Source organism: Melanerpes formicivorus, unplaced genomic scaffold, assembly GCF_026170545.1.
Source record: "Melanerpes formicivorus ecotype bairdi unplaced genomic scaffold, bMelFor1.0.p_v2 SCAF_4, whole genome shotgun sequence".
Lineage (NCBI taxonomy): Eukaryota > Metazoa > Chordata > Aves > Piciformes > Picidae > Melanerpes > Melanerpes formicivorus.
This window is the reverse complement of record NW_027142356.1, coordinates 18,512,128-18,537,752: the sequence shown is the minus strand read 5'-3', so window position 1 is coordinate 18,537,752 and position 25,625 is coordinate 18,512,128. Positions and strand designations below refer to the sequence as shown.

General features: G+C 37.7%; 1 protein-coding gene across 6 annotated transcripts in view; it reads left to right on the top strand.

The window, feature by feature from the left end:
• Positions 1–24,918, top strand: part of TLL1 (tolloid like 1) — a 126,613-nt gene extending 101,695 nt beyond the window's left edge. For 5 of the 6 annotated variants that reach the window (XM_068137138.1, XM_068137141.1, XM_068137140.1 and 2 more), the window contains 6 exons: positions 840–1,020; positions 7,434–7,559; positions 8,894–9,021; positions 14,090–14,303; positions 20,696–20,946; positions 22,917–24,918. In XM_068137138.1, coding sequence (XP_067993239.1) covers positions 840–1,020; positions 7,434–7,559; positions 8,894–9,021; positions 14,090–14,303; positions 20,696–20,946; positions 22,917–23,051 — 1,035 coding nt within the window. In that variant the 3' untranslated portion in view covers positions 23,052–24,918. Of the gene's footprint in view, positions 1–839; positions 1,021–7,433; positions 7,560–8,893; positions 9,022–14,089; positions 14,304–14,864; positions 15,054–20,695; positions 20,947–22,916 lie in introns of those variants that run through there. The other variant, XM_068137139.1, reaches the window with a different exon arrangement.
• The last annotated feature ends 707 nt before the right edge of the window (positions 24,919–25,625 follow it).

Below are 25,625 nucleotides of genomic sequence, written 5' to 3'. Positions count from 1 at the left end.
TAGAAATTATGATTTATTATAATGAACGGACACTCTCTATATGAATCCTTCTGACCAGTGTTTTCTCTTAAGCTATTAATTTCAGACGCCTGGGACATTTTTGATTAAATGATTGATAGTTGAGCCTAAGAAGCTTAGAAGTTTTGGGGTGGAAGGCTTTAGGTTGACCAAATGATTGTTCAATGAAAGTATTATCACGAGTAGTAGGCCTTGCATAAGACTATTTTGTTACGTTATTTTACCCTATTTTTAACATTTTAATGAAAATCAGCTTTCCAAATTATAGCTATGCTACTGTATGGTTTTAATAGTGCATATTTATGTACTTGTAAGTAAAGGAATGTATCCTAAATACATTATTATGGCAAAAATTATCTTGTAAGTTTCTAAGCGAAAATACTTTTATTAAAATGTATGAGGTGCAGGCAATAAAATGTTTGTAGGTTCTGGGTCTGTGGTTTGTAGCACAAAGATAGCTGTGATTTTTAGCATGTAGGGTTCTGGAGCTTATGACTTTGGAATTTTTTACTTTCAAGATAAAATGAAAATATTAGTAAACAACTTGAAATTTAAGTACTAAATAAAGGTTAGTGTCTATCAAAATATAATTTTGAATGTAATGCACAGTACGGGTTCTCCCTAGTGACCTTGAAGCATTCTTGCAAAATATCAATGTATGTTTTCAGTCAGGGAAGAGTGGAGAGAGGGAAAAAAAAAAAAGGAAGGGATAAGATATTATGACTCTATTATTAAGCAGCATACACCATTAGAGTTTTTGCATCGATCAACAGTGCTTTTCATTTGGTTACTCAGAAAAATATTTTTCTTTCTTTTCTCAGGTTTGCAAATATGACTACGTGGAGATTCGTAGTGGCCTTTCTTCTGATTCTAAACTACATGGTAAATTCTGCGGAACAGAAGTGCCTGAAGTTATCACCTCTCAGTACAACAACATGCGAATTGAGTTCAGATCTGACAACACGGTGTCAAAAAAAGGCTTCAAGGCACACTTCTTTTCAGGTATAGAAAATTTATCTTGTGTACCTCTCAGTGCCTCTCAGCATACACTGCCTAGGTGGAGTGGATTTTGGTATAAAATTGAATGATCTTTTCACTTTATAGATTTCCTGGTAGCTTTGAATTTATGTAAGTAAGCATAAAGCACTCTCCTGTCTTAAAATACCGTTTCTAATTGTAATATCTGTAGACAATACATGGAACACACGTGGACACATACGCATATACAGGTGTAGGTATAGGTATAGATGATATAGATATGATAGCAGAGGCAAATAAAATTGAAATTTCTAGTACTTTTTCTTATCCCAAGCTTTGTTGATATTTTTCCAAGTCCCATTTGTAATGGGATCTCAATTACTTAGTGTGTACTCATCAACTTTTCTATTCAACTCTCTTAATATATTGCATTACTTGTGAAATTGCCACTTTGTGCTACAGCATTTGTTTAACATGATGGTTACTTTCCTGCCAAACTTTGCACTTAACACTTTGCAGAACAGAAGACCTTGCTCTTGCAAAAATGTGTCTTTTTAGTTATGATTGTAGTCTGACTGAGACAGATCAGAGTGATGGAAGTTTATATCATCTGAGGACTTGTATTGTTGAATAAAGATATACATGAGTGAAGCCAAAGATGATGGAAAATATTCCGCTTAGTGCTTTTCTTGTGTGCTTACACGTCTGTATGCATAGGTATTTTATGTCATGCAAAACAAAACAGGATACCGGTCCTGTCCACCCACCTCCTTAAACTGGAAGTCATCCAGAAACCTTTGGAATTTGAATTCTATCCCAAGGTTTTCAAGTACGGATAATCCTGATTTTGTTTAATATAGCAAAATGTACTACCAGGCACTGTTAACTAGCATTGCTTTACTAAAATATTTTAGAAAGCTGAAATGAAATGGTGTTTCATTGATTAGCTTTAATAAATGGTAACTTAAGTTTATATCAAAGCAATATGAAACAGTATAATGTATAAGTGATATGATTTGGAAAGTAAGGAAAAGAACTGTCATAACAAACTGTTCAGACTTCCATTGATTTGTTACTATGATTACTTTGATGTCCTTAAACAGTTTTGAAAAATGAAAAAACTATATAGAGAAATTTACCTTCTCTATTTTTCCTAGTAATCACATTTCCTCTGGTTGTAGTCTTACAGAATCATATATATATAGTAGCATTTTTTTTAATGTTTTATGTTGTACACTACCAAGGAACATACAAGGTTCACTCAATATTTGTAGTAAATACATATATGCACATGTCAGAAAGACACAACTAGTCTTTTCATGTTGGCCTAGTAGTGGCAGTAGGAATTGTTACATATTCTGATTTTTTACAAGACTAAGTATTGGTATGTTCCAGTCTTTACAAAGGCCTGCAAATTAAGCTTGTTATGTATTTTCAAGATCTATAAAACTGTCAAATAAGATTGTCACTGATAGTGTTGTAATTCATAAGCTCTTCAAGTCATAAGATCTCTATTATGGACGTGTTGAACATTTATACACGTGCCAGTATGTTTTGGTTTTCTTTACGGTGATAGTTGTTTTTTAGACATGTCTGTCTATTTTTATGGCCATTTATAAAATTATTAATGCCATGTGTATGCTCTTGGAAGAAATCATGCCAGTGGTGTATGTTGGGGAAAAACTGGGCTATAATTTGTGGAGTTATGGAGATCATAGCATCAAGAGATTGTAATCTTCCTTAATCATTTCCCTTGTATTTTTCATTTCTGAATGAAATGTTTCACCTCCTCAGATGAAAAGAGATTTTTCCTGGTGATATGCACAAGCTTTAAATTGCTTCATTGATCACCAGAATAAATTCATTAGCCAGGAATAGGTCTGAGTTAATGTGTCTTTTTTTAATGAATAGAAGTGTATTATGTCTGAGATATAGGATATATATAATGCTCTTTAAAGAAAGATAGTTTGCACATAATCTTTGTGGTCATAAGGATGCACATTTACTAAATGCTTCATAATGCATCCTTACATTTCATGAGTTCAAATACTGGGTATTTTAGTTTTATTCTTTCTCAATTCAGTTCCAGTTGTTATAATTCCTTGCAGATTCTATTCTTCCATGTTATCTAACTTTCCCCTTTTGACAATATTTCCTGATCAAAAACAAAATTTTGTAATGCTTGAGACCACTCAAGCTTCTGAAATTAAAGTATCTGAAAAGAGGTTTTCATCTCTGAATAATTCATCAGACAAAGTCCTGGTGGCTGTCAGAAAGCCCCATAACATTCTTACTCTTGAATTCCTTAATATGGACATAATATACTATTGGTCTGTCAGTGAAGAATGAACCTGAGACTTTTTGACTTTTGGGAGTTTGTAGCTGATCACTGTTCAAATGGTGAGGTGGGACTGGGTTGTTTTGCCTATAGCTGTCTTCAGAATACTATACTTCTGGAATGACATCTGTGGAGAAATATTTAGTGTCTAAGATACTTGCTGGAAAGCATTTTTATTAATTAAATCACAATATAAATATATGTAAGCATTTAGCTTTAAAGAGGTACATCATGAAGAAAAAAAAAAAATCAGTAATTAATAAATTTCTACATCTTGCAGTCTCTTCACCAGTAAGGGACATGTGCAGCAGTCAGCAAGAGGGACAGGTGGATAGTCAGCTTAGTTTGAAAATTAGGAAAAGTAACGTGTTCCTCAAGCGTAGCCAAAGAACTTTTTTTATTGCGAGTTCTTTGGTAGTGAATTCTGCAGCCACAACTACAGTTGAGAAAACATGGCCCAGCTCCAGCTCAGACGACAGAAAGCAGTCTTTGAGTGGTTGGAACCCGTTGTGATAAACTGTGAAAGCAAACAGTGACATAGGGCAACAGATGACCTGTGTTAGGAAGGTATTTATGTTTGTATAAGACAACATGCAATTACATTTTGGGCTGTAAAATGGTGTTAACAGCCAGACAGGTGCTACTGGAAAGTGAGAAAAACTTTTTTTTTTTTTTTTTTTTTCCTTTCTACATTCTGTAAAATTTATATTTGATAGGGCAGTTCTCAAGAAAGCTCAGTTGTGAGTTGTTGCAGGAATTAGCTAATCTCCAAAGATACTCTGGTATATTTATAATCAAGTTTCTTGGATACAGAGAAGAAACTACAGACTCATGATATATTAATTGTTTTTTACATGTTCATTGATCAAAGGTAAAAGCCTCCAGTAATTAGGTTTTTATTCTTTTTCCCTCTGTCTTTCTTGTCCTCTTCCCTCTTTCTTCTTCTCTCATTACAAGACAGTGATCTCCTGCAGTCTACTGGGCCCATAATTATTAGAGGAGTGTAAAATAACTCCATGAATGTATTCTAGGGAGGAAAAAGAAAAGACAATAATAATGTATAATTTTTTTCTGTGATGTTTCCAAGAAGATAGCCAAATGATTTCTTTAGATCAGCCTTTGCATAGTAATACGATTAAAACCCAGAGATATTATGTGTCACTGAACTGCTTCCATTTATCATAAGTTTTAGAGTTATGTGTTTTAAATAAACATGACTCTTTGCACAATCATTCAAACCATATAAAGTGTTTGATGTAATGTACAGTTGAGCTTTCTTAGGGCATTTTTTTTGGGGGGGGTGGGTGTGATGATTCATTGGGCAGTTAAAAGGGAAAGCTAGAATGTTTCAGGCCTTGACAAAATCTGGTTTGGAGCACAAACTCATCTCTGGTGCCATCCTGTTACAATTTTTTTCCACAGACAAGAAAGCTGTCTGCAGAGAGGAAAATTTTTGGTTTTGAATCTTGTGAGGACTTGGTACAGGTCCCTTCAAGCCAAGTACATATTATTCACAGACTGGTGGCCTCTGAGGGTCTCAGAGGTATGACTATTTGTCCTCTGAATGATTTAATCTAATATTTGATTGAGAATGGATCTTTCCCTCTACTAAGTACTGAAATGAGAAAGAAAGGAAGTATCCATTCCAAACTGGGAGACTCATTTCCATCTGTCAACATAACAAATGGCTTTGTTTGTACATGGCAAAACATTTGTTCCTATAACTAATACACACTAATTGTTTTTTCATGAATTTTGAAGCGGGGCGATCAATTTGACAGAAAGTCTGTTCTGAATTATGAAGTGTGAGGAAGGCTCGTTCAACAGTTGCATCCTTGATTAACTATGTACAAGTAATTATTGTATTCAAATATGTTTTGAAGCTTCTCCTTTCTACCTTCTGTCCATTGTTTTATTTCTGAGGAGATCCAACATGGGACTGTTTGCCCCTGCACTTGTCCCTTAAGAGAATATTTTACAGAATATAAGGTTATTTAATGTTAAAATAGTTTGCAGTATTTTCACACAGTTTGGTGGATCAAGATGCAAATGGACAGGGTTTTTATTTATAATTTGTGGACCTACTCTGTACTTGAAAGCCTAACTTGAATGCATATTGAGCTTGCCTTCCATTTATGTTGTTTTGGTAGAAAACTACGAGCTAATGCTTAGGAGGGGAAATAGTAAAGAGGTTTGTTTACATTGTAACTAATTTCTCATTCGCTTGTTACTATGCTTCACTTGCAGCACAGGATGAAATTATAGTAGTGTTTGCTTTTGCAAAGATGAAAAATCATAACTTTGTTATACCTTAGTCTAGGACTTACATTGTAGAGTGCATAAACATTGAACTTTCATTCTTCTTTCATCATCAAAATGACAACTAGTATAAATCTGTGATTCAGGGAGCTACTTCTGTTTTCAACCATTTCTTAACCTTCACATCTGTAAAAACCTTTCCAAAGTTGTCAGCACAAACAGATTTGAGATTTACAGGACAAAATGCAGCGGGTGCTTGGGTTTGACTTGCAGAATTTATCTATAAATATGCATTGTCATCATGTATTATAAGTAGAAGCTGATTTTTATGGCAAGACCTGCAAGTCAACAGGTCAATTGTTGCATACATCTTGGCAGATAAAGCTGAAGTGTATGCAATTATAATGCAAGCTTCCTTCCTGTTACTGAATATGAGCAGTAAAGGTCAATTTCCTTTGTTGTTACCAAATACGAGCAATAAAGGCAGGGAAAAATACATGGGTAAAACAACAAAAAGAGACAAATTATCCATAGTAGCTTGTAATCTGTAGAATTCTTACTGTGCCTACTAAAGTCTGCAAGATCACATGTTACCTTGTTTGAAGATAATGCTTGCTGTTGCTTTCCAAGGGCCATGAGTCTGAAGAGGTTGAATGATTTGCATTCCAGCCCCATGACAACTGGAATTCTGAGATGACCACAATTTCTTTGCTCTTTTTCCTCCTCTCTTTTGCGTGTTGAAATGACATAATTTACAAGATCTAGGATTTTTTAACGTGTGTGTTTATGTGTATGCTTGTATATATTTTCTACAGGCATATAGTTTTATATCTCAAGATTCATATATATATATATATATATAGGTATATGCTTATTCATACATCTATACATGTCTGCGTATATATATGTAGATGTCAGGACCAGTCTGCCTCTTTTAAATGGACCAGCCTCACCTAAAATGACAACAGCTGAGTGACATGGAAGGGTGGCAGCTGAGGCCTCTTGCTAGAATGACAGCCTGTTAATCTAGTTTGGCTTTTGTCCATGCCATGAATTTGTAGCTGTTTAATGCAAATCATATTTCCTCCCCTACTGTCTGCTTTGCTTCTAAGACACTAAAAGCTCTTTTGAAGGATTATATGTTAATAAACAGAACTGCACACTATATTGTAGATATCCTTGAAATAACTAATGCCAATTTCTTTTGTATGCTTTTTAATGAAATGTTTTTCTTTTTGTGATGTTCTGTAATGTCCAGATTCATTAAAAACAATGCACACTGTCACTCTGCTGGGGGAGGTGTGGGGGGAAATCAACTTACTAAAAAGGTTTATATTAAATCCTTGTTTTCTTACATGTTCCATGTGCAGTGCTTGAAACCTGATTTGGCCTACATATTCCTTTCAACATACTGCCATTAAACTGAGAAATTTACATGAAGTTGGAGTACTTTGTATTGTCCATAAATTACACTCCAGTTCTTTCTGAAATAAAGCTTTGGTTGAGATAGTTTTGAAAATTTTAGCAGATAGACCACTTGAAACAGTTAACAATGGTAACTGTCTTATCTTCTTTAATGTAGCTTGTTTGTTCCTGCCTGCTTAGAAAATACTCCTCCTTCCCCAGAAAGATGAGACAGTATTTGTGCCATGGTGCAATGCTTCATGCTGAGCACTGAGTGCGTAGAACTATGGTACCACAAAACTGTCATGTAAAGAAGAGTGACTGTGCCTTAGCTTATCCTTTGCTGGACCCAAACACTGCTCTAAACCATATTCTCTTGGTAGCTAGGACTACTGCTCACTTTTGTATTCATCCAACCCTCTTGTGTGTTTCCTAGACAAGGATGAGTGTTCAAAGGACAATGGTGGCTGCCAGCATGAGTGCATCAACACGGTAGGAAGCTATGTTTGCCAGTGTCGAAATGGATTTGTGCTACATGAAAACAAACATGACTGCAAGGAAGGTAAGTAGTAAGGTATTTGAATGCTTGATTGCACAACTGTCTTGCAGAAAATTATGTACAGCTGTCCTTCCAAAGAAAATAAAGAAGAATGTCTTTGTAATGGCAGCTTAGGCAATTGGGCTTAAATACTCCGCACTCCACCTTTCCCATCCACTTCATCCCCAGGATTTTTGTGTGGCTGAGTTTGGGGCCTTTGGAAATGCAATTTGGAAATCTTGGGATATCTGGGAGAGAGTGCTACTTTCAATAGTTATCTGAAATGTAGAACATTTAAAGCTGCAATAGAGTATTTCTCTAATGCTGTATTAAATACGGAGAGTTTCTGGAGAGAAGCCTGTTAAAGTTGCCATTTGTGTCTATTAATAGTAGTTAGTCTCCTTGCAGTCAGCTTGAATCTGTAACTGCCCTTTATGAGTTTATATTATGGGACATATTCAGACAATCTAAATTCAGGTTGGGTCCCTATACATCTTGCTGTCTCAAGGTGTGGCTACTTACAAGAAATTAGTAGGCTTTGGGGCTTGAGTTTAGGTTATCTGCAAATGAACCTTAAATGTGGAATATCATGTGGGTTACTATAATTGCTCCAGGCTGTATTCTAGCATGGATTTAATCTGTGAGTTAAGATGTACCCTTTGTAATGTTTATAAAGCCATCTGAGATGTTTTAAAAAATAAATACCAAATGAAGCCAGTTTATTTTGTGCCTCCTTCAAGTTTAGGTGTTTGTATTTATTCACAGAGGTGAACTTTGAGTGATTCAGTTATGATGTGAATGACTAAGCTGTTCTTGGTTCATACAGTTTCATCTTAGTTGTTTTCTAATTGTACGTTTGTCCATAGAAACTGTGGTTTAGAAGTGAAAATTATTTCTCTGTAGCTGCAGCAAGAAGAGAGAAAAATTGTTAAATATCTTTTTTAAGTTAGAGTAGCAAGATATCTTGCCTGGATTTTCATAGCTGGATGTAGAATGGGGGGAATGGCAAAATACTTGATTAGTTATATATAATCCTTTATAATGCTTTAAATAAATAAAATAAAATTGAAGTATTTTGTAAACAGCAATCAATAAGCAAGCATGCTATGTTAATTGCCATAAAGCATGTACTGAAAAGGAAGAACATGATCATACATGCTGTAGAACATACTTAGCTGTCTTCCTGAAGATCCTTTCCATTCAGCAGGTCCCCTGACAAACAAACCAAACCAAACACACACACACACAAAGCACACACACCCCCAAAAAATAATAAAAAAATCAACAAACCAAAAAACACCCCTCCAAAAAAGGCAGATCCCCCCCCAGACTAACTGATGTTATCACTATTGGCACAGCTGAGTGTGAACAGAAGATCCACAGTCCCAATGGCATCATCACAAGTCCCAACTGGCCTGACAAGTACCCCAGCAGAAAGGAGTGCACATGGGAAATCAGTGCCACCCCTGGGCAGAGGGTCAAATTGGTAAGTCTCTGCCTACTCTTCATTTATCTCTTTTCTCCAGTCATACCTGCTTCTAAAATGCCTACTCAATGATACCGAACTGGTACTGAACTTTACTATCAGTTTGTAGCCCAGAGGTACGCTGTTTTAAAAACCTGCTTGATTCCTGGCCAACTGGGACTATTCAACTGTGAGTTACAGTTTGCGGTGGCTGTAAATAGTCTGGACAGCAAAGGGCAGGAGAAATACTTTGTTCTTGTCAGACTTTACTATATCATTATTGCAATTTATAATATTTGCACAAGGTTTTGACATTGTAGTCATTTACACAAACTTGCCATCTACAACTACCTGAAGGGAGATTGTGGCCAGGTGGGGGTTGGTCTCTTCTCCCAGGCAACCAGCAGCAGAACAAGAGGACGCAGTCTCAAGCTGCACCAGGGGAGGTTTAGGCTGGATGTTAGGAAGAAGTTCTATAGAGAGAGTGATTGCCCATTGGAATGGGCTGCCCAGGGAGGTGGTGGAGTCACCATCACTGGAGGTGTTTAGGGAGAGACTGGATGGAGCGGTTGGTGCCCTGGTTTAGTTGATTAGATAGTGTTGGATGATAGGTTGGACTCAGTGATCTCAAAGGTCTTTTCCAACCTGGTTTATTCTATTCTATTCAATATTATAGAATAAGCAACATTAGAAGTTATGAACAGTCCTGTCCACACTACTTCTGCATTTCTGCTGTGCATTTCTTAAGGAAACACAGAATATACAAAAACCAAGAGCCTGGACTCCTCATTTAAAAATCGCTCCAAATTGAACATAAGTAGATGAGCAGGCTAAGAAGACTTCTTAAGTGACCTTTGTGTCCAGTTGCTGAGGACAGTGCTAGTGGCTGAAAACGAGCTATCACAGCTTGGGAAGCTTTGCAGATCTACTGAGGTTACATAGCCCTTGTACGAAGCCACAGACATGGACCTGTCAAGGGGGCTTTTCTGCTTTGAACTCAGCCCTGGTGTTCCTTTAGCCAAAGTATTCAGGGGACAGCTATAAAAGCTGGCCTTACACGTTTTAAAATCAGATAAATTGATATAACAAATGTTTTGGAGCAAATAACCTTATGAAGAGAGATTGTGTTTGCTTCAGAGAAACAGAAGGAAGAGCCAATATTGATGAAGGGATGAAAAGAATATTGCCATCTCGTAACTACTGGTGCTGCAGTGGGGTAGTTTTTTGATCCTTGTTCACCAGAAGTAAAATGATCAAACTGTTTAGGGGGTGGGGGGTGATGGAAAATGAGCATTGTGTTGTTTTATCCATTCAAAGGGTGAAAAACAGATTTTTTTGATTTAGGCAACCTTCCTACTACTGCTTCTGAGGAAGCAGTCTTCATCCTGGCTGAATAAGCCAAAGCCAGCTAGACAAGGGCTTTTAGCCTCAGCAGGCAAAATTCCACCATTTGGACATTTTCAATGAAACGTTATATAATGTGATTAAAAAAAAAATAAAAAAGAAAAAAGGTTTTTAAATTGGCTTTTGCCAGTGAAATTGGAAAAAAATTGACAGAATTTTACTGGACAGAATTTTGCAAAAATGCCTCCATAATTTAGAGTCTGAAATTCACCTTTTTGTTTTTTTTTTTGTGCAACTAAGTAGGGTCAATCTGGTAAGTTCTGTGTGTACAATATTTTTAAAGTCTGTGTAGTACAGCAAGATGCCTTATCAATAATATTAATACCACGCTTCCATTATAGATAAATACTTTTTCTTGGGCTTTCATACCATAGTTAAGTTTATTCTTCACAGTTCACTTAGTCAAATTGAACAAGGAGATAATTCATTTCTTCATGGTAACAAAGTACATCAATTGTGGGACTGTGCTTCTTTTTTTTGAGGGTGGTGTGTGTACAGAAACAAAGCTTTTACTGTGATTGCTTTCACTCTGATAATCATTGAAAAGTCTTTTCCTGAAAAGGCTGAAGTTAAGCATTTGGAGCATTAAAGAGCCTATTAGAATAAACCTTTATTAGAATAAACCAAACCAGGTTGGAAGAGACCTTCAAGATCATCGTGTCCAACCCATCAACCAATCCAACCCACCCAAACAGCTAACCCATGGCACCAAGCACCCCGTCAAGTCTCCATCTGAACACCTTCAATGACAGTGACTCCACCACCTCCCCGGGCAACCCATTCCATAGCGCAATCACTCTTTCTGTATAGAACTTCTTCCTAACATCCAACCTGAACCTCCCCTGGCGCAGCTTGAGACTGTGTCCTCTTGTTCTGGTACTGGGTGCCTGGGAGAAGAGACCATCATCAGCCTGTCTACAACCTCCCTTCAGGTAGTTGTAGAGAGTGATAAGGTCACCCCTAAGTCTCCTCCTCTCCAGGCTAAGCAGCCCCAGCTCCCTCAGCCTCTCCTCATAGGGCTTGTGTTCCAAACCCCTCACCAACTTTGTTGCTCTTCTCTGGACTCGTTCCAGCAAGTCAACATCCTTCCTAAACTGAGGGGCCCAGAACTGGACACAGGACTCGAGGTGTGGCCTAACCAGTGCAGTGTACAGGGGCAGAATGACCTCCCTGCTCCTGCTGGCCACACTGTTCTTGATGCAGGCCAGGATGCCATTGGCCCTCTTGGCTGCCTGGGCACACTGCAGGCTCATGTTAAGCCTACCATCAACCAGCACCCCCAGGTCCATCATAATTGTTATATTAAATGTGTGGATAAAAATGGCTTTGAAAATGTATGTACCAGAGAGTGATTTTCATAAGCTAATCAGCTAGATGTTTATAAGAGACAGACTTAAATGTCTTATTCAGGCAACTATCCGTGACTTCCACCAACATATCTCAGTTGAGTGCTATAGATAGAAAAGTCTGAATGTTCAGAAGCTGTATGTAACATTACTGAGTACCATGCCTACTAATGATACTGTCAAAATGGGAACTGTAGTCATGGTGGTATTCCAAAGTATTTTTCCTGTTCAGTTATAGTTACCTTTAAGAAAAATTTCTATTACTTCTCCTCTTTCAAGCCTACTCTTATTCCACTGCTGGGAATTGACCACTTGGGGGATTGGGGAATAAAAATATGATTTCTGGGCTTTTTGAAATATCAGGATTTTTTTTCTATTCTTCTTTGTGACAATGTAACATGTACTTCAGGCTTAGAAATCCCAGTGAAAAATCAAATATTATATAGAATAGGAGTTTCTTGTGGTGAGAAGTACTTCCTTTTGTACTGATGTGAACAAACCTGATATGATTTCCCTCTGAAAGAAAACAAAGTTCTGAAGGCAGCTCTTGGATCACATCTACTGCTCCTGTTGATTCCAAGTTGGCTTGACTCAGTTCTATATTTAACTAACCCCCTTACAGTCTCTCAGCTTTCTGGTTTTTGGGTCTGTTAAAATTTATCAGATTTTATTTGGGTATAAATGACAACATGTACTTGGCATCATAAAAGTAGGGTATCTGACTACAATTTAAGAGAAGCAGGAGGGACTGCTGTACAGCTGTTTCAACTGTCTCTGCAGTTTCAAACCCTTACTGTAAGACTCCCAACTTTCTTGTGAAATGAACCTCTGTCCGCTGCAGCACGCAGCTCTTCACTTTCCACAACTCAGCAGCTTTACACATGCTGTCTGGTTTCCACATGGAATTTTTGGTAGTTCAGATTTGTTTTCATGTACCAGATAGAATGCATAATTCTATTTGCTTAGTATTTCACAGTTCAGTTTTATTCTTTTTAATATTGCTTCTTAATCTTTGAGTGTTTGGGGCTTTTTTATAACCAGACAGCTATATGGTTACTCATGGGATCATTTTTATGTTATCTTGTTGAACAGAACAGAGTCTGAATTTCACTTTAAATTCTGGTGTATTTCAGAAAATTCAGAGATGTATGTGTATACTACCTTCTCAGTGTTTACATGACAGAAGTTACCAGGTACTAAACTTCATACTTCTTGCAGCCCTGGTCAAAAAGTCTTGTCTGAAATCTTTTAGATGTCCCCTTGAAATAAATTTGTTGATACCAGTCCAGTCTTGGAAGACTGTCTTCCATATTTGAAAAGCAGGAATAAGTTGTATGTGGCTTTAAGTTTTCTCAGGTTAGGGCACTTTTGAAAAATACCTTTGATATTGAACACTCTGAGTTTGAGAAATCTAAACTCCAAATGTTTGTAAAAGTAAGTTGGCCACACTCACTCCAAATGACTTGAAATTTGCAATTTTTAGTAGACCCAAATTTGTCCTTACAAGCTGCCATGAGCACTGAGACAGACTAATAATCCCTTGGATCACAGAAACTTAAGATAAATGTTTTGAAGTGTAGAAGAAGCATCACAGATTTGAAGTTAAGTGTGTGAATGTAAAGTACTGAATTTTCTTGGGAGAGTCAAGGACAAGTGAAGTATTTTAAATAAATAATTAACAGAACTTTGTTATTTTTCATTTTGCTAGCAAAAATGTGATCTTACTATGAAGAGTGCAGCCTGAAATAGTGTTGTAATAATGAAAGAAATAAATAGGTTAAAAATACAATTTCGATACATAACCGTTAATGTAGAAAGGTCATTCTCAAAGGCTTTAGTTATGGCATCAGGTAAGTTTAAAAAATAAAATAAAGTGGTGTGCATTGTATTTGGCAGATGTTTCAATCAGTCCTCACCTGCCTGAAGAACCAATGATTTCAGGGTTTTGGGGGGTTTTGTTTGTTTATTTGTATTTGTTTGATTTTTTTTTCTGTTTTGAATGTTCTCTGAAATTTGCAATAATTCTACAAGCAGTGCAAACTCAACAGAAAGGCCACTGTTTTCTAGATTTAATATTCTCTATAAGAGATAAGATACTCATTGGCTATAAATGTTCTAATATTTTTCTGTATGAAGGATGATTCCCTCTTGAAGTTTGTCGTCTTAAAATCAGTATGTTATTCAAAGCTATGGGCTTGTAGGGGCGGTAATGTTTAGTCTGTCATTTTAACAGTATCTACTTTGTATTCTGAAACATACCAACAATTTCTATGTACCGTACAAATACAGTAAACCCTGTACTATGTTAAGTCATTTTGCTTTTTTTCCCACACCCCCAGACCTTCAATGAGTTTGAGATAGAACAACATCAAGAATGTGCTTACGACCACTTGGAAGTGTTTGATGGTGAAACTGAGAAGTCACCAATTCTGGGACGCTTATGTGGCAGTAAGATACCAGAACCTCTTATTGCTACAGGAAACAAAATGTTTCTACGCTTTGTCTCTGATGCATCAGTACAAAGAAAAGGCTTCCAAGCAGCACACTCTACAGGTCAGAAAATCAGGATGTGGTTTTCTAATAACTTGCTCATTGTTCTACAGTGGAAGATACTCAGGCATTTCTTTTATAGGAATGGAATGAGTTAATAGATAAGACGATGTTACAACTAAATCTAATATAACCTTAAGGATAACAGGAAAAGTCTGAGGTTGCAGAATGCATTCTCTAATATTTTACAAGTTTCTTTGTCCTCTCACGCATATGTAAGCATTTAAAAGATTCTGAAACAAAAGCTGATAAAAAGTAGATACTGGCATGGACAGTCAAAGAGATCTCTCTTGGAGATGATGCCATTAGTTTGTAAAATACTTAGTACCTTTTCATTGTATTCATAATGGCAGTACTTCACTGGGATGTGATGGACCTCTGTTACTTCCCTGTTCTAACTTAAACAAGAGTTTAGGTTTTGTGTAAACAGCAATTACTCTCCTGTAGAGCTAGAAAGGAAGGGCAAGCCAAAGAAGAGTAAGAAAAAACAATACTGAAGACTTTCTTAGGATCTTAATAATATAGTCTCCTTCATACTTGCCATCTAATTTCGTTCTTTGGCAGAAATCTCTGAAATTGAAAGGAGTGTTTTGCAATTGCATGGACGAATTTCTTGGGATGTTTTCAGCGCTTACGTTTATTTCCCGGTGTTGCTTGGCTTACAGCGACCCCTACTGCTGAATCTCTGAACTTCTAGTGCCTGATGTAAAACGGGGAGGATTGGGGGGATTTTTATTTGTTTTGTTGTTTGTGTTGGTGTCTTCTTCGATCGTGATGTCTGTCTTTACTTTCCAGACTTCATTGTTATTCATTCATTATTTGTTAATAAACATTAATGCAGAAAATATAAATGTATGTTCTAGTAGATAGTAGTTAGCAGTTACTAACTGGCAGATGAGGTTGCTAAACCCCTCTCTATTATATTTCAAAAGTCCTGGCAGTCTGGTGAAGTCCCCACAGACTGGAAAAGGGGAAACATTGCCCCCATCTTTAAAAAGGGCAAGAAGGAGGAACCAGGGAACTACAGGCCAGTCAGTCTTACCTCTGTGCCTGGAAAGATCATGGAACAGATCCTCCTGGAGTCACTACTCGCTCAAAAGAATAGTGAAGAGGTGATTGGGAACAGTCAGCATGGCTTTGCCAAGGGCAAATCCTGCCTGACCAACCTGGTGGCCTTCTATGAGCAGGTGACAAAATTAATAGATGAGGGGCGAGCAACTGATGTCGTTTACCTGGACCTGAGCAAAGCCTTCGACACTGTCCCGCACCACATCCTGGTCTCCAAACTGGTGACACATGGGTTTGATGGGTGGACCACTAGATGGATAAGGAACTGGCTTGATGGCCGCACCCAAAGAGTGGCTGTCAATGGCTCCATGTCCCAGTGGAGGCCAGTGACAAGTGGAGTCCCTCAGGGATCAGTCCTGGGACCTATCTTATTCAACATCTTTGTGGGGGACATGGACAGTGGCATTGAGTGCACCCTCAGCAAGTTTGCTGATGACACCAAGCTGTGTGGTGCAGCAGACACGCTGGAGGGAAGGGAGGCCATCCAGAGGGACCTTGACAGGCTGGAGAGGTGGGCACAGGCCAACCTCATGAAGTTCAATAAGAGCAAGTGCAGGGTCCTGCATCTGGGTCGAGGCAATCCCAGGCACAAATACAGGCTAGGCAGTGACTGGCTGGAGGATAGCCCTGAGGAGAGAGACTTGGGGGTGCTGGTGGACAAAAAGCTCAACATGAGCTCTCAGTGTGCACTTGCAGCCCGCAAAGCCAATCAGATCCTGGGCTGCATCAGGAGAAGTGTGGCTAGCAGGTCGAGGGAGGTGATCCTCCCCCTCTACTCAGCCCTGGTGAGACCCCACCTGGAGTACTGTGTCCAGTTCTGGAGCCCCTATTACAAGAGGGATGTGGAGGTGCTGGAACGTGTCCAGAGAAGGGCCACGAGGATGATCAGAGGGCTGGAGCACCTCTCCTATGAGGACAGACTGAAGGAGTTGGGGCTGTACAGTCTGCAGAAGAGAAGGCTCCGAGGTGACCTAATTGTCGCCTTCCAGTATCTGAAGGGGGCCTACAGGAAGGCAGGGGAAGGACTTCTGAGGATCTCAGGTAGTGATAGGACTAGGGGGAATGGAATGAAGCTGGAGGTGGGGAGATTCAGGCTGGATGTGAGGAGGAGGTTCTTCACCATGAGAGTGGTGAAACCCTGGAATGGGTTGTCCAGGGAGGTGGTCGAGGCCCCGTCCCTGGGGGTGTTTAAGAGCAGGCTGGATGAGGCTCTGTCCAGCCTGATCTAGTGTGGGGTGTCCCTGCCCATGGCAGGGGGGTTGGAACTAGATGATCCTTGTGGTCCCTTCCAACCCTGAATGAAACTATGAAACTATGAAACTATGAAGATAGTAATAAACATGATTAATCACTGATAATATCATTTGATGTATTCATGAAATTGATGTGTAGCTAAAAAATCCTTGTATATCAATATCATGATTTTTTCCCTTCTGTTTTGTTGAGAGTAATTCTACAATTAAATTAATTTCCTGTGCAGAGAAAGACAGTAGGCAACAGTGTATAAACTGTTCAGTCTTTATGATTGCAAAATGTCCTACAAAATGAAAACTTTAGCTACCTGTAATTCAATTCTTTTTCTTGTGGAAAATGCCTGGTTTTTTTCCTTACCACAGTTACCCCGATCCTTAGATGGAAAATTAGAAATGTTAATAACTGCTCATTTTTAAATTACCTTGGGATGAATAGTTACAAGTCAGAACTCTTATTATAAACACATGTTGTAAAACCACTCTTTCATTTATTCTTTTCACTTTCAGTTTGCAGAACTGGTGCACTCATTGTGTAAAAGAAGTTCAAACGTATAGTCCCTAACTTCTGAAGATTGCTAGTTATCTTACGATTTGCTGGAATTTCCCACATATCTGTTGAGTTTTATGTGGCTTCCTGTAAAACCTTTCTTGGCATTCATAACAGTGCATTTCTGAGAGAGTCTGAAGAATAAAATCTGCCTAGTTCTTAAGAATGTCGTGGATAACATTTGCCTCCTTAAGATAGGACAATTATTTCTGTCGTCTGTGTTGCACAAACTTATGACTAAGTTGAACAGCATATCAACAGCATCTGCTTTGGTGTATCATTGGAACAAGAGACAACTCAGATGTTGCAGCCTTTTCCTGCTGAGCTAAACATGGATGCTCTATGTGAATTTTACTTTTGTGTTTTGAAGTGAATTAATAGATACCTGTCAAGTGTATAGAGAGTGGATTGTATTTCCTTATTATTTCTTGCAAATAATAATTGATAATATTGTAGGCAAGGTTGTACTTAATCCTGCATAGCTGTGCAGACAAGGAGTGGTGAGGCAGCTGCTCCCTTCGCTTCTGACCTGTTAGCAGAACTCACTTGTTCAATACAACAGCAGTGAAGGAGTAACTGGATGCTGTGCCTGAAGGTGTCTGTGCTGCTGTGTTTCTGGCATCTTATTGATTCACCAACCTTATTTTAGTAGATCCTGATGATGTTACAGATGGGAAATCAGTATCACTTTTTGGCTTAAGTACTATCCAAATTTCCATTGAGTAGTTCAGCAAACAGGAAAAAAACTGTAGCAGCAGAAGCAGTAAAGTTTGAAAAAATACATTTGATAAAAAGGGCTTCATCCTCCTGGGTGGAGCAAAGCTTATAAAATGCTATTTTCCAAGTGCTACGCAGTTTTAAAAGAGATTCTGTTACATTTTCTGCTCTCTGAAAAGGCATAACCCATCCAGAAGGAATTTATAAAAATGCTCCTGACAGAACATTAAGCATCATTGCTCAGGGAGTGATTTTGTTGCCTTAAAACAAGCACCTAGTTTCTTTCTGGACGGCCTCATTTATGGTGCCTGGCGTGTGGCCACTGCTGCAGGAGGCTGCAGGTCCTGTTTTTGTCTGTCAGCCTTGGGGAGGATGTCTCTGACAAGTCTGGGCATCTCAGATGTCACTTTATTTAGGAACCTATGTCTCTTTCAAAAGGACTGTAATAATTCCATTTGGAAATGCTGAATCAAATTTATACTTTTCTTTCATTAACCCAGGTAGTGTGAGTTTAAGATTTTCCCATCTGTTCAGCATGTTAAAGAGTCTAAAGACTACTCTTGATATGCTTTTATGTTTGCAAGAAGCCCAAGAGCTTCTAGAGAGATCAGAAACGAGAGGAGCTTTGTTCCTTAGCTGCTCTAGAAAAGCGAAACTGTCTGTTGAATGATGTTGTGCAAGAGTATTTCTTTACACTCAGATGGGTATACCATACCTAGAGCAGAGGAGCCACATGTGCACAATGGAAAGCATGGTGGGTGGTGCTGCTCGGTTAGCTCTGGCATCGAGTTTAAGCAAGCAGTGCTACATTGTGCCAGCCAGATGTAGACTTTTGAAACTACAACTTAGTCACAAGAAATTAGAAAGCTGACATGTAATTTCTAAAACCAATACTTTGTCCTAAAATATAAGATGATAATCCTTAGGAGATGGGCAGAGGAAAGGGGATTGCCATTTTCTGCAGTTCTTAGTATTACTACAACACTCCTTTAAGCTCCTGCCCACTGTAGGAAGCAGAGGGAAGAAATACGGACAGTTCATTAAACATTCTCTCCTTAGCAGCTGTTCTGTGTCTGAAGCAGGGAGAAGTTCTTAATGTTGGTAACAATCCAGTCTAGTAGGAAAAAAAATAAAATTAAAAAAAATCAAGAATAGAGGGGGGAGGGGGGAGGGAAGGAAATCAGTTTATTAGAATACCAGTGAGAAATAACCACTTGAGCTATCTCATTTGACAAATATCCTTTATCATGTGTTCCTCTCTGTTCTTTAAAAGCAGAAAGGAACTTAGAAATTTCAGATTGAACAACAGATTATGCATAATAGATTACTGATACAATTTATATTTCCTGTTGTGATTCCTTTGTTTCCTTATTAAGAAAAGCCACACATTTTGCAAAAATAAAATTAAAAATGTCTTCATTACTGTCATCAGTTCCCCTGTGAAATGTGATTTGTCACAATATAATGTTGTAATTGGTCATATTTCGTGTTTATGGAGTCCATGATATTGCAGTCAGATTGAAAGTATCTATTTACCAAAGCTCAGAAATGTTTGAATCTTACAATTTTTTTTCAGACTATTATGAAATAATCAATATATAATACCTGAATTTGATCAAAATATGGATAGACTTATCTGTTCATTTATTTACAGGAATTGAATCTAAATTTGTGAATATCAAGTTTCGGTTGAAGCTCATTTGCACTTGGTATTTTGATGGGTGCTGTAAGGGAAGTTTCACTTGCTCACCAAGAACAAACCTATGTTATCCTGTTTCCCTTGAAAATTTTGTGCTTTCAAACTGAAAAAGTCTGCACCCATCTCATGGAAATATAAGAAACAGTGCATTTCTTTGTTTTAAGTTTATTTTTCCATGTGTTGTTGATTGCATTGTGGAAAATACATAACACCTACACTTAATTTGCAGGCCTATGTAGGGTTGAATACTAGTTTTAGTTAGAGCTGCTGTAAATATTTACAAAGGGTAAAGTATTAACTACTGCATTTTGTTGCTCTTGCTCAGTGCATTTTCAGAAAAAAGAAAAATGGCTGAAGAACAACTTACTCATGTTTAAATTAACTTTTCAATCAGTTATAAACAAGCTCTAAAGCCCCACATACATTTTGCTACTGTGTACAAATAGAGATTTAGACCTAAGTCATGGCTTCACCATAAAGGGAGGCTGTCCTGCTCAAGACCTGGCTCAAGCAGATTTTTTAACTGTGAGACTTTGGTAGTAGCAGCTTTCTCCTGGCTGTGGTCTTTTGCAGGTAAAGACCTGTTCATGTCCATGAACTATGTAGCAAGCAATCTAGTGAGCTTGGCAGTGGTGCTTAGTGTTAAGCTGATGCTCAGGCACTGCATGATGGTTAAAGCTGACAGTCTTGTGAAGCACAACACTTTTGCACTCGATCACTGATTACATGTGTGCTAGAGTTCATCCTGCCCTGCCATTTGTAGGTGATTAACTCACTCATGTGGAAACATTGTCACTGCTGAAATGTGGATGCCCCACTTAACAATGTTTGCCTTGTGGGCCACAGACCTTTACTCAAAGCCTGCCAAAAGAATGTTCCACTTGAACCATATTCCTTATAATCCTCTGTAGTTATAAAACAGAATTTATATAGGAAAAACTCAGAATAATGGGGATTTATTCATACTGAGTAATACTTCACTTGATACCTTTTTTTTTTTTTTTGATTGAACTGCTTGTGGCATAAAAATATGCTCAGCCTGAATAAACTGGAGATCTATGAAAAGAAAGTTCTAATTCTTTTTCATGATTTTTATTTTCCCTCCATGTAGAGTGTGGTGGTCGGCTGAAAGCTGAAACTAAGCTCAAAGACCTGTACTCACATGCCCAGTTTGGTGATAACAACTATCCAGTCCAAGAAGACTGTGACTGGCTCCTGGTTGCAGAGCGTGGCTACCGAGTGGAGTTGATGTTTCAGACATTTGAGGTTGAAGAAGAGGCAGACTGTGGCTATGATTATGTGGAGCTCTTTGATGGTTATGATAAGACAGCTGTGAGACTTGGTCGATTTTGTGGATCTGGGGTAAGTAACCTGGTACAATTTCCCCCCTTCTTATTTCCAGAACAAAAAGAGTAAGAAAGACAGGGCAGAGGAAGGAAAGGGTCAAGAAACTGTGAGGTTCTAGAGACTAGATTATCTGCTTCCCTTTGTGTTGTTTTCCTTTTTTTAATATAAATTTATGTTCTTGTAGTACAAGCATTCCCTTGAACTATTTTCAATGACATTCTTATCTGAACTTTGACCAAAGTATTGTAGTGTTCTATTAAATTGTAGATAGCTGACAGTGGAGTCTTTATCAGTACTCAAAAAGACCCCAAAAACCAACAACAACAACAAAAAAGAGTTAGAAGCTGTTTTCCCTTGCAGAGAGAGAAATGCACTAGTGTTGAAAATTATCACATAAATTTTTTTTTCAATTTGAGTGAAGAAGTCACATTTTATAGGAGGAAGAGAATTTGGGAAGCATTTATAGTGTGCTCATCTACTACCTAAATCTGGTTTTAAGGAAAAAAAATTACTCTTAAACTTAGTGATTAATAAAGGCCTTAAGAAAGCCCTGTCATCCCATATGTACCTCTGCGATTTTCTAACTGTGAGGCACGGAGGAAACTGGCCAGATAGCATCCCAAAAAAGCTGTATCCTTTTAAACTTGCATTGTTCTGTTAGCTGCCTGCATTGTGAAAGCTGGTGCAATGATCCCACAAATCTTCCTCCGTTTTTCATATGTGTGCAGATGCAAACACACATTTTTATGCTTGCATTCTTTGGCTGGATTAAACGTTTGAAAGTCCTTGACAGGAGCTCTTAATTAACCACTTGTCAGTTTTTTGATTCAGCCACAGTGCTGGATCAAACATGTCAGTCATTCATATAAATTCCCTGTTAACTGGCTTTTAGAGCTTTTTTAAACACTTAAAGATGCAGGGAAAGTGCTACAACTGAACTGCAGGCAATGTATTCCAAGGGAAGTGTAACAACTGAGCCCAGCATCTGCTACTTTACATAAACCAATACTTTTTCCTTGTAGAGTAGAAGGGCAGCAAGCTGGAGAATGGCTCAACCTTGGGCTGATTTTGTTTTCATTTTGGGGGTAGTAGTGGGTTAAGTGTACACAAGGGGGTGACTGTGGTGAAGTGATTGGATTTAATCATTGGTTTAGTTTGGTTTGGTTTTGGTCACATATGGATGGGTGGCTTCAAGACCACATAGGAAAGACAGAATTTAATAGAAAAGTTATTGAAAGCAAATATACCAAAATGAAGTGGGGAATAAGGTCACTGTTAGTATCTATTATCACTTTGTCAATTTTAAAGACTTGGTAGTTCAGCTATATTTCTGCTCGGTGTGCTTCAGTAACACAACAGGCCATCATGAGGTCTATGAAGAATAGGATGGAAAATAGGTGCTTGAGTCTGCTATTTATCTAGATTAAGAATATTGTGTATGACTCTGACCAGTCACTTACACAACTCAAAAGAACTATAGAAGATATCTGGGAAGGGCAAAAGAACAAGCAGCCTTGTTTTCTTTCTCTTATAACAAAAGATTGTAGAGTTACCCCATACAAATTCAAGAAGCTAAATCAGATTCAGAAAGTATGATGCGCTACATTTATTTGGATTCTGTGAAAAGCTAATTTTCAGGCTCAGAGCTCAAGATTTAAAACATGCACATTACTACAAAAGCAAAAAGTTATAACAGATAATTTCAAAACTTCTACCTGGAGGTAAGAATGTAAACATGATTTAAGCTGAACTCCAGCTTCTATGACCTTAGGCTGTGATTTCCTTAATCTGTCTCAAACTTTTCTATGCTATAATTAAGAGCTAAATGAGATGGAAGTATTCTGATGATGTTAGATGGCACCAGGTGAGACCCAGTGAAAGGCTTAACAGGAAAAGAGAAATATCCATTAGAAAAAAAATAAATATGAATTAAAGGAATAAATACACTGAATGGACAGATAATTTGTTTTATTCATTTATTTTAGCCACCAGAAGAAATCTATTCAGCAGGGGAAGCTCTTTTACTTCACTTTCACACTGATGATACAATCAACAAGAAAGGATTTCATATACGATACAGGAGTATAAAATATCCAGATAGTGTGCGCACCAAAAAATAACACAAGAACCTCTGTGCCAGGAAAGGTGACAAAGAAAGAACGCACATTTGAAAGCAAGGAAGGCGTGTCTTTTTTTAACAAAACCCTGAAGTTATTAGCACAAATATGTTTTATATGAATTCATTTGAAATGATGACTTATAAACCAGAGACTTAAATAAAAAAAATAGAAAATCACCTGTCCCGGTGGTATAGTCAAGATGATGATGTGCAGACTCCATACGTGACTGCCTCTGCAAAGCCTGTGAAATGACTTTACACTTAGGGAGAACATAAGAGCTTTGTTCGTGTTTTGACATTTGTCATGGATGCATGCAGATTCAATCATTTGCATTCAGGGGAAGTGACCTTGCAGACTGTTCTTCCTTCAGACAATTGTCTGTTAGCCAGGAGGAAAAGAAAAAAAGCTCTTTTGGGTTACACACTCAAAATATTGTTCTTATATCTAGTTGCTTTGACTTCGTATCCTGCTTATGGTGTGTACAAGGATCTCAAAGAAGATACAAAATGGGAAGGTCTTCCTGCATTGTTCTGTATTTTTTACTAATTCATCTATCCTATCAGGGTATCAGTGTTTTGAAACTGGAAAATCCTCCTTCTGAAACATAACTATTCTCTGGAGTATTTTGTTTTACTAATGACTGAGAAGTCTGAACTGTTACATCAGTCATTACTAGTTGACCCAATTGCTAGTTGACTGAATTTGAACAGTGCGTCTGAATATGTTTGGTTTACTGTTTAAGTAAGCTATCTCTGATGATGTGCTCTTATTTTGCACTGAACATAGAAAAAGACTGAATTGAAAACCTGTCCTGAATCAAAATCTGTATCCATGAGACAGAGAAATAATCAAGGATCATCTGAAACTCTTCATATTGAATTTGTTTTCAGCAGTGTATTTGGAACCACTACTAAGCTTTACTTCTTCAGACCTCTTTGTGAATGAGCTAATTGTCTGCTTCAGTGGCTCAGAAATGAAGCTGCAGTAGTATCCAAGAGGAAGGTTTCCCAAAGACTTTTTTTTGTTTGTTTTTTTTTAATGGGAGTAGAAGTATCTGTGATACCGAAAAAAGCAAAACAGAACAGACCCAGGATAGGTTTGCTAACAAGAGTGAATTCCTATGGTGCTATTCCATTAACATTAAAAACAAAAACCAACCTAGAAGTTCTAGACTTTTGAGCCAACAGCTTGCAGATCATGAATGTCTCTCACTACGCCTGGCTGCATCTGGAAACGGAAGGCTTTACTGCTCTGGGGGAGAGTGGGTTGCAACAGCAGCGCTAGTCCTGTGGAACAACTACTACTATTGCCTTAGAATCCTCGCACATGGTCAGACACATCTTCCTGTAGATAAACCTCTGCTTTGGTGAATAATTCAATGACAAGTACCTTAGTGTACACTGACAGAAGGATCTTCAAGCAAAAGCCCCATCTGCAGAGCGAGATCATCTGCTGTAAATACAGTGACTTGCTTTTGATGTAGAGATATATTACATTTAGGACTGAGATATTGTATGTGCTTTAGGCCATACATGGCTTTAGTCATAATGTATATGCGTTATGTAAGTATTGTATGAATGAGTGCTCCAGGGGAGTGAGAGGTATTGTATGGGTGAAAATTGAACTGTTTCTTTATGTGCCAAGTTCTATCAGGACCCTGTTTGACTGTAGCAACTTTTCTTTAAAGGCTTCATAGACAGATAATGAGGACTTCTAGTTGGCAAGAATCAAGTTTAAATGAAGTATTATGTTTCACCTACACAAAATATTATTTTGATATCCTTTGATGTAAGTTGCTACTCAGATTAGCTTAGTTTCTGTTACCTTATATGAACATACATTGGCACTAATAAATCTGATCTTTTTTTATAAAAATAAAACCTAAATGTCTATATAGGTGTCTTTGGTTGTTTTAACAGCACTTTTGCTGCTGATACACTACCATTTTCCTTGACAGTTTATTTATGTGAAGTTCAAAAACTGACTAGCTTACATATTTCTACAATGCTGCTCCAATGTTCTGTTTGGTTTGTTTTTCAGAGTAATTAAATATAAACATTTTCTTGAAATTCTTTTATTACAAAATTCAGGCAGAAATATTACTATAGTTAAACAAGCAAAACCCAAACAAAAACCTACACCCAAAAACCCCCAAACAAACAAAACCAAAAGTATTCTTGATGCATAATTTATCTGCTGGGTGAAATTTCAGTGCTTGAATTTTGTAGAGGATAAGGAAGCAGCAGCAGTCTTGGACTGGTAGTCAAAAGGAGTTATGAAAGTCTTAGGCTGGGAACAAGAGCATGTTACCTTTTTAGCATGTTACCTTTTTTTCACTTTTCATCTCTTCTTAATATTATCGCCCATCCATTTGTTACCCAAAATATTTCAAGTTTTCATTCTCTATGTTTGATTTTTTATTATCCCCAGGGTTACTTTAACATCCACAGAGTTGAACCAAGATTATTAGTTTTTGGAAGGTTTTGTTGTTCTTCTTGTTGATTCATACAAATCCCTGTATAAATCCTGTTGTCCTGTGTTAAATCATACAGCTGGAGTAGTTGGGGAAGAAGG